The 9,753-nt window shown below is 40.5% G+C and overlaps 1 protein-coding gene across 3 annotated transcripts in view; it reads right to left on the reverse strand.

Annotated features, from left to right (window-relative positions):
- Positions 1-8,826, reverse strand: part of dnajc17 (DnaJ (Hsp40) homolog, subfamily C, member 17) — a 70,344-nt gene extending 61,518 nt beyond the window's left edge. For all 3 annotated transcript variants that reach the window (XR_008599974.1, XM_035949569.2, XM_023273324.3), the window contains exons 1-5: positions 8,595-8,826; positions 2,633-2,702; positions 1,019-1,077; positions 837-924; positions 422-498 (exon numbers count right to left, since the gene is read on the reverse strand). Coding sequence is in view for 2 of the 3 variants with exons in the window: in XM_035949569.2 (XP_035805462.1) it covers positions 422-498; positions 837-924; positions 1,019-1,077; positions 2,633-2,702; positions 8,595-8,675 (375 nt within the window). In the remaining variant the exon portion in view is untranslated. The remainder of the gene's footprint in view (positions 1-421; positions 499-836; positions 925-1,018; positions 1,078-2,632; positions 2,703-8,594) is intronic.
- Positions 8,827-9,753: the final 927 nt, after the last annotated feature.

The following is a 9,753-nucleotide window of genomic DNA, read 5'->3' on the forward strand; positions in this document are numbered from 1 at the left end:
ATCCTCTGTCCAAAGCACACTGCCCTGCATTTACATGCATTAAGCACATGCCATGACTCACCTTGGAAGCATGCATTTTTATTTTTCACTGGCGTTCTGAACAAAGTGCATCAAGTCATGCAATATCACCTAATGGGCTTACTGATAATTATGACATGTCAGTAAGAAAAAATCTCTCGTGGAGTCTTTGTTCTTGAGTCGCTGGAAGATTTTAACTCAATTAGGAGGGAGCATTTGATGAAAAACAGAATAAAAGCACCTGGGTGTGTTTCAGAGTTTCCTGGATGCCCTGAAATACCTTGTTCCCAGTAAACAATTTGTGCCTGTAGTGTGCTTGAATTTGTACTGTTAATTTTCTGCATCCTCTCTAGGCAGTATGTGCTTCTTTATCATCTCATATGGTTGTTATAAATTCTCTTACCTCTTCTTCAAGTGTTCTTGTGATCTGAACCTCTTCCTGGCTCTGAGCTTCTGCTTGTCGCTCTCTGGCTTCCAAGTCTATCATAACAACACAAACACACAGAAGTCTGTACCTCCTTCATACTATATATTTATAGTGAATCTATTTTCCACAAGGAAGCAGACAATAAAGCGATAAATAAAGTGATTATTTTCTAAATTTTCTAACTGTTCGTATCCATTTTCACAGTGACAACCCATGCCACTTTCCCAGTACTTTACAGATTACTAGATACAAGCCATTGCTGCGTTACTTCTGGAACATGTTCAGCAAAAACTAATTTCAATATAAACCTTCAAACTACTAACACAAAAAAAATCACAATGCAAGTAAATCAAGAGCCCCAAGATGACGTAGGATTTGGAAAATGACTCACCAAGCTTAATTTTCTTTCTCTTATCATCTAGTTTCTTGTTTCTTTCTTCTGCTTGTTTCTTGGCAGCACAAATCTTGTCATAGGCAGCCTGAAAACAGCATTAGACACAAAGTTGAACTGTGTTTCAGTTTAAGTGTGAACTAGTAGTTTTGATACATGCTGAGAGGCATCAGTGGTCTTACCCTGGCAGCAGCATCAGCTAGCACCTCAAGAGCCTGGGATAACTGGTGGAAGAGCTCCGCTAAATGAAAGGGATGAGAATCACAATCCTCAGCATTCTGCAACTGAATACGCACAGTAACACTTTTTCATTTTATATTATCGCTTCAGGAGCCAATTTTCACAGTTCATCCAGTACATTCCATCCTGGAATATGATCTTTTAAAACAATCAGGCAAGTAAAATTTCACAGACATGTAATATTGGTAATCTTGTCAATTTAAAAGATAGAGAAGAAAGTGATGTTAACATAAGGAGACTGAAAAGAAGAAGGGAGCACAACATCTACAGAGCATTTATTACAAAAGAGGTATCATGTGCCTGAACTCCCCAAGCTGATGCTGGGACATGGGGCTGAGACATTTCATGCCTTAAAATTTGCCAGCGGTCTCACGAAAACCTGTTTCCTCCAATGATACAGCCGTGCATTCCCCTGGCCTCTCCCCATCCATCTTCCATTAAGGGCCACTGCCACAAACACCACTACCCCAGTTGTCATCTAACACACACACACAGTCAAATGTACACTGGGAGACCACAATCCCCCAAGCTCGTCCTACAAAGCAGCACACTACTGCACTATCCTAGCCAGGCTTAATCATTCGCTTATGGGAGGCCTAACAGACCGATACTGTTACTCCCTTTGGGGACTGGCAGTGCACACTAACAGAAGGCTCTGGAGATCACGCTGCCAGCAGAGGCGGTCAGGTTACCTACACGCATATAATGGACTGGAATGAAATCCAACTGAGGGGAGACCTGCCATGCCTACTGGGCAGCTCAGAGTGTCACAACATGGGGGGTTGGGGAAAATGAGGGATAGTGGGGGGTATCTTCAGTCAGTGAAGAATCATGACCTGTGTGTCACCTCTTACATGCACACAACCTTCCCCTGAGGGGCAGCAAGTCTCAGGACTTGCTCCATTCTCGTGCAATAGAGACCAAGTCTGTCCATGTGCGGGTTCAAGTTCTGAGGCCCTCCAAACCACTTCTTTTCCATTTCTGGGAAACCGACCCCCTGCTTTTGTATTATCCCTCTCAACCTCCCAACCCCACCAATTTCCCAGTTTTTTTCCTGACATAATCAGGAATTGTCAGAACCATCCAGCAACCACATAAACCTCACTTGAAAACATACCTCATGACCAGTCTTTTGTGACCAGGTGCCTTTTTTTTCCTCCTATTGACAAAAAGCTACATTGAGATTTTCCTGGTCTAATTGCTGACATATTGGTTGGCAAAAGGGTGCAGAAGGATTCAAGGAAAATGCAGTGTGGAATACTGGTGGTGATAGTGGTGCTGGCAGTATTTGGCAGGTTCTGTCCGGCTAGAATGCCAGCGGGAGGAACATGCGCTGTTTAGCGTTACGATTGAAAACTGTGGCTAGGCTGTCTGGCAATGTTTACCTCGCTGAGATTGTTATTCTGAACCATTGTTTTTAGTTCTTGAGTTCGATGGCCACTCAGTTAGAGGATTAAAACGTATTTCTTAGAAAACAATGACAAAGGTCTGTGGTTTGGAACACAGAAAAGGTGAAGAGAAAGAAACATACAAACACGACAAGCTGGCTCACTCACCTGCTTTTGGGTTGTCTGGGTTCTTATCTGGATGGCATGTCAAGGCTTTCTGTCGATAAGCTTTCTTTATCTGGAAGAGAAAAATAAGAACCCAAAATGTTATGCAGAACGGAAAGTGCTGATTAGAACAGAGAGAACGAATCATCCACTTAGGCACAAATTTTGGCAACCACGTACAAGTTAAATTCCTACTCTCAGTATCAGCTATCTTTATCCTATCGTCCTTGGCCCAGAGAGCCATGGTCTGATTAAAAAACGATGGTCAAAATTGAAATAATGGCAAAGATGGCAGCAGTCTGACATGAAAACACTTGGGGGGAAATGTGGTCTCCATATGAATAAAAATCTGGGACTGTACTGTTTGGATCGAATCAACACCTGAGCTGATCCTCTGCTTCAATTCCTTCTGACATGTTGTTAATGGCTCCTAACCACTGTGGCACACACTGCACAGTGAATTATCCACAGCAGAATTCCAAACTATTCTCAGGCCCATTGCCAGTTTGCAAGATAAATGTGCCCTGATTTGCAACCTAGTATTAGTCCATTCTTATTCAAAGAATATTGAATGTAGATTTAAGTAAATGTTACAATATCACACACAAACAGACAGCCATCATTAATATCTTGGCTGGGAGTCAAAAATGCAAGGGGTTCAGAGAACCAAAGTGGAAAAGCTAAACAATGCTTTGGTGTATTGTAATGTCATATGAGGTTTTAGTTATAGCTGATTTTTTAACTCTGGGTCACTGCTTCGAATGTTAACCATTCATTGGTCCTTCTAGGGACCAGTTAATGACAAGATGGTTTTCATTAGATGTCTGCTTCTTTGGCAAAAGAAGGGAAGCAGGAAAACTTTCCGTGGAGACCAGAGGGGGCTGTAGAGCGCAACGCAGAAGCTTTCTGCACACAACCTTAAAAACACATGCTGATATTTATATATGTGCATTGCATGCTAAGGACTGGGCCCAGACATACCCGATAGATTCAAGCACAGACGAAACACATACACTGACAAACACTTTTTCAACAGTCTAAATCAGCCATGCCAATGCTCTGCGTGCTTTCACATACCCCCCTTAGAACAAATCAATCTTTTGCCAATATGCTACAGGCCACAAAAAACTGAGAGCTCCTTTTTTCATGTCTGGGAAACGTTTGCATTGGACGCTTTGTCCTCTGGCATATGCAGTGCTTCCCTGTAAGTTGTTTTGAGCAATTTTATCTTTAGAATGCAAGCCAAAGCATACAGAGCAACTTTTATGGAGGGGGGAGACAAAACTCAGCTCTAAGGGAAGGAAGGAGAATGGTGTAATCCATCAGTGTTTAGCACTTTTAACAGAAACTCCAACGAGTCTCCATGACAGTCAACTTAGACACATCAGGCTCGATGCCCACTGTCCAAGGTAAAAGGGCCATGCCTCGGCACGATTACATGAATCCAACAAGCTTCCATTGAACCCTCTGGAGATTACTGTGGACTCAGGCAGCTCCTAAATGTCACAAGTCCTTTCTTCTATCTTAACTGGATTTTTTTCATTGTAGTTCCAATAGTAAATGAGAACCTGGTTCACTGAGAGGGCTTCGAGAGACTAGACATCATTAAGGGATATTTAGTTTTGCTGCTTGGCACACAGAACCTTCCTAGAGATTCAAACTGACACGCAGGGCTGTGGACTGGAGCCAGACGCATATGCTCACTGCTGGCCTGAGTATACTTCCCCTTTTTAGCCTCCCGCTGTCTAGTTTTCCCATTTCTTTTCTATGTCCTTCTCATCACTGCTTTTTCCAAACCTCTGTAAAGCTTTTCAGTAAGTTAGAAGAAAGTAAAAACTCAGCCTGTGGTTGAGAATTATTGTCATTCATTTATATAGAGTTAAAGAAAAATGAGTCTCCTTTTTCCCTGGATCAAAAGCAACAATGCAAGAAAACTCATTATTGGGTATTATTGTGCCTTGAATAACAGGTATGCAATAGAAACAACTCACACCGTCAGTCAGCTCAGTGGAGAAAAATTGTCCACTTTTAAAGACCAGTTATTGCACTTTGACTACAATCTGCATACATTCTGACTGACAATTTCCAAATTTATTCCTGAAAGCTCAAGACTCTTCCATGTTTCTTTTCTACCAATCCAATAAATTCATTTCCATGAATTTCCACACAATATGGAAATAGCTTATGATAAAAATTCTAACAATTTTCTTAAGCTGTGTAGCTCTTCATTGTGAAGTAGTCGCAATACTTTTGTATTCATTGTTACATGCAATTTAAGTGCAGATTGAACATTTTTTCAAACTGTATTATTGTAACTGTGGCAAAACAAACGGACATTAATTCTCCATACAATGCACAACACAAGTTTCTAAAGGGTGTAAAATTGTTTTACACCACAGAGAAATGTGTATGTCAGTGTATATCCTAATAGTGAAAAAATACATTAAGGTCAAGGGAACAGGGTTCATAATAAAGGTAAGTATGTTTCACATGAAATAAAGGCAGCTAAAACACTCAGAATTACTAATATTTTTCTTTATTTTTCATACCATGTCCTCAAATGACATTCAGTCCATCTCTCATGTTCTTCATCACCTGTGTCCAGCTGACAAGATAAACATGTCTCCATGTCTGTACACAGCAGATGTTTGCCATTGTTGGGACAAAAAATTGGACAGCTGAGCTATTTGACAAGTACAACCTGTCATCAGTGAAGTTGTTCTGGTGGAGAATAGCCACATTGCACTTGATCATCATTGACTCTTTAGGTTAAGTTTAAGTCACACACACTTCTCTGCATTTCAGTTAATTACCACCTCATTTTCTCTCTATCCCTTTCTTTTCACTTTCACTCCCTCTACTATTTTCATGATATCTTGTCTCTACTGTGCCGCCAGTGCAGTTTTGTTAAATAATGCATGATTATTTCCATCAATGCCATAACACGCAAGCTTTAATTGATGCTGGAGGACCCTGAAGCCTTTTGGTCCGATAAACTAGATCCATAGCCGCCCAACATTTGAGGAGGTTAGCACATGTGTGGATAAGAGCTCTCCGATCAAGTGGCATCTTCTTACGGAACTAATCCAGTAAATTATTGCAGCAATTATCTTTGTGCAGTTAACCATGACCTTATAGGACTGGCTCTTGATTCAATTATGTGTGTGTGTGTGTGTGTGTGTGTGTGTGTGTGTGTGTGTGTGTGTGTGTGTGTGTGTGTGTGTGTATGTGTATGTGTGTGTGTGTGTGTGTGAGGGGGTGGTGGGTTGGGGGGGGGGTTTAGAGAAAATCACGAGAACTCCTTAAACCAACTGCTGGTCCTTGTGCTAATGGACAATCAAATTGTAAGTGTTTAATTCTAATACATCTTCTGTCTCTTGCAATTTAAATTACTCCACATTGCCTCATGCCATTTTTCCTTGTGTTATATATGAGACAAATTGAAAGGAAGAAATCTCCAGTATTTCCCACTCAGTTTGTGGAGGGATGAACCGCAAAATCAAGTAAAGACAATGATCAACAGCAGGAAGCCTACAGTAGCCTCATGGTTAATACCTGGCAAAAAAGAGACTCTCTATGTCGCCCTGATCCCTGCTTGCCACAGTCTCAACTGCATTGCCCACATCTTGTCCTCATTACACCAGTCTTTGGTGCCAATTATAGCTGACAAACTGGTCCTGGTGTAGCTGCACCATATCCCCGGTAAGGCCTCTAGCCTGTGTAGCTGATTAGCTGCCTGATCTGCCATGGGGCCATCCTCCTTAATTACAATGTTCTACTATTTACAGGACATTATAAGCCGAGGGAAAATAATAACAGGCACAACAGGGAGAAGGAAGGAAAGGGGCATGGACGGGGCAAAGACACAATGAAGCGAAACAGTTAGACACTGTGACTGACTTTCCATGTGCTCATATGCCTGCAAACCTCACCAAACATTCAGTCACACATGCCATTAATTCAGTATTTGTGCATTAACTTGCAATGAAACTGTATCAAGACGAGGTGTGAAAGCATTTCACAAAATTCTGTTGACCAAATACATAATTCCATGCTGACTTTAACTGAACCAACAAATTTGTTGTTTGTGTTCCTTTTCATTGAATCATTTTTCAGTGACATACCTAATGTAATATGACTGTGGAACACATATTAGTGCGATAATAATCATCACTGATGATGTTCCCCTGGGAACTGTGTGGTACAATAACAATCTTAATCCTCTTGCTTTTACCAAGCAAACACTCACAGAAGTAGCTCATCACTGAGGGCAAAAAGTTCACAATGAGAGCTTTTATAATGTAAATGCAATCACCAGCTTAAAAGCTCTGTCTGGAAGTAAATCATCCAGTCATGTGTGTTTGTGACTGCATACACTGCAACACATTAGGTAAGAGGTACATTAAAATTTAAGTAGCTGAATGGACCACACAAAATTTTGTGTGGTCTTGGCTGTTGACATTGTTTTACCAAGCAATCTGCGGTAGGTACAACTCTTTAAATGGTGGCTAGCCTTCAGCAAAATGCTTCTTTAGCTGTAGAAGCACAAAGCAAACCCCAGTCATCCATAGTCATTAAATCATAAGCTCTGACCTGCCAGTTTCTCCAACATTTATCAGGCAGCCAAGCACAGAGGAAGGTCAACATCAGTGATAATAGAAATAGATACTAAATAGAACCAGGAGGGAATGCTGAATGCAAATCTCCTACGTCAAGGCAATGTTTTACAAGCTGTGGCTAGGCCCACATAAATAGACTCTGGGATGAACTTATTCCCCTCTCTATGATAAATAACATGCTTTACAGTGATAATCTGGAAGCAGGCCAAACAACTGGGATAAGCAGCCTATCTGATGACATCTGCCGTCACACACTTGATAGATTTTTGAGCCCTCCCAGACTCAATGCACTATACACACAAACCCATTATCTCTCTCGACCATCAACAGACCTCACAGAACCAGCATTCTCCATTCTGGAGTCTCAATTCTGCCCAAGCCACAACCGCTAACTTCCTCAAGGATAATCCTCTTGGGAAGACAGAACTTTGAAATCCAATTAAGAAATTAACTGCTTCCCTCGTTTTGGCAGTGATTTTAATTTCCCTTCAGGCCTGTGGATTCTGGATGGTGGAAACTGTGAGGAGAGGTGGTTGTAGGGGAAACGCCTTATTCAGGACATCACAACGAACCGCTATAGGTTTGGAAAGGATATATGGGAGTGCGGCAGGGAACTTTGCCAGAGTTGACTGAAAGTCTATGCAGGCATCCTTTGGGAAAATCCTGCTTCTTGTATGTGGAGAATAGCAGACCTGTAATATTTTGAAAATAATCCATCCACAGTATTACAACAGTTTCTTCTGATGTAATCACAGTACCACTTCCAGCTTTAATGAGTTCAGTTGTTGGTTTAACTTTTCATAAAGAAAATACATGGAGATGACTAACTCAAACCACAAACTCACAATTAGGATTTCATGAAATATTCATGAACTCTTTCTAAGGCATTTAATGTCACTCTTGTGTTCTAGACATTGACACCATAGAGTATCACTGATGCAACGGCTCCACTCAGTGGCCTTTTAGGTGTATCACAGCTGTGTGATTTAGCCATTAGCCGGTTTATCTGTTCACTGTTTTACGTTTGACTGAGTTTTGCTCGACCTAAAATTTCCTCACTTAACCTACCTGGCGTTTATATTAACCGAAGAATGACTCCTTGTTTTACGTCATTTCATAAGTAAAAAAGAAATAGACACTAATAGAAGCTCCATGGTAGCAAGCTATCACAGCCTCCTGCTAGCTACCAAAAAGTCGTGCCAAAACAGTTTTAAAGGTGTAACAGGTGAAAATGAAGCGTCTGTCGCGACAATATCCTCCAGTCTGTACTGCGCCACTAACAACCAACGTAAGGTTAACGGCTAAGTTAACGAAGGTTAGTTAAGATTGCTAGCTCACTTACACACCTCCTTCGATGTAGCAGTGTTTTCAATGCCGAGCAGACCATATAGGTCCAGCTGGAGGATATCTTTGGCCTTCCCGGACATTTCTGCCGACAAAAAATTACAATACTAACACAGAAAAAAAATAGATAAATGTAACACTCTTTCCTAAATGATAACGTTTGGCTAATTTAACAGTTTGTTGTTGCAGGTTGCAGGTTGCAGGCAGCATGAGTTTGACGTTGTCGACCTTTCAACCAGGATGTGCATTGCAACCTGGGAAATGTAGTTTTTGCTATGCCATGTCTCTTCAGGCGCATAGGCCATCGTCTGAGCAACAAGGAAATTACATCAAAAAAATGTTTTTTTCATATTTTCACTTTTTAAAAAACTATTTTAGCGAATCTGTGGGTTATTTAAGGACCGCCAATCCGTGATTAAACTGCAATTTCATGTTGCATTGCATCTGACAACAGCTGAGGTATATTTACTGCATCGGCCTAGTTGAATACACTGATATGTGTGTATATATAGTCAAAAATATACTTGCATCATTATGATACTGTCTAAGTTTATATATTGTTATAAACTTTGATAACTGAAGACTAAAAAGAAGACATGGATGTGTTGCATGAGGATAAGTATATATTGGTGCTGATTTTCAAAAAAATTATTCTTTTTTTCTTTTTTTTTTTTTTTTTTTTTTTACATAAATATGCACATTAACAAAGGTGTGCTACAGCTCCCTTAAAGTCTTATGCTTGAATAATTAAAAAAGCTCATTAGATTTTTGCAACAAGACTTGAGTGCTCTCTGGTGGACAAGTTATGTAAATTGACTGTATTGAATTTAGCTTTTGCACATCTGTCAACATAAACAATGGATTGTTTACATCTTTCTGTGTGCATCATAAGTCAATGTCAGCTTTCAACATGAGCATCCCAAGGAATCATTTGGGTTTCCTGGAAATTATTGCAACAGTTAACAGCTCCTGTTTATATAATGGGCAGCCAGGCTCTACTGCTGTTTACATTCAGCTCATTGGTGAAGTCTTTGGTTTTACTTCTTCAAACTTGCCAACACTCTGTAAGGTGCTGTCTATAAAATGTAAACAGAAAGCGCAGTGCTATTGTTTACATGTTTTTATCACATACCAGTTTATTTGTGGGGTTTTTTTTGTTTT

This window comes from Amphiprion ocellaris, chromosome 20 (genome assembly GCF_022539595.1).
Source record: "Amphiprion ocellaris isolate individual 3 ecotype Okinawa chromosome 20, ASM2253959v1, whole genome shotgun sequence".
In the NCBI taxonomy this organism is placed as follows: Eukaryota; Metazoa; Chordata; class Actinopteri; family Pomacentridae; genus Amphiprion; species Amphiprion ocellaris.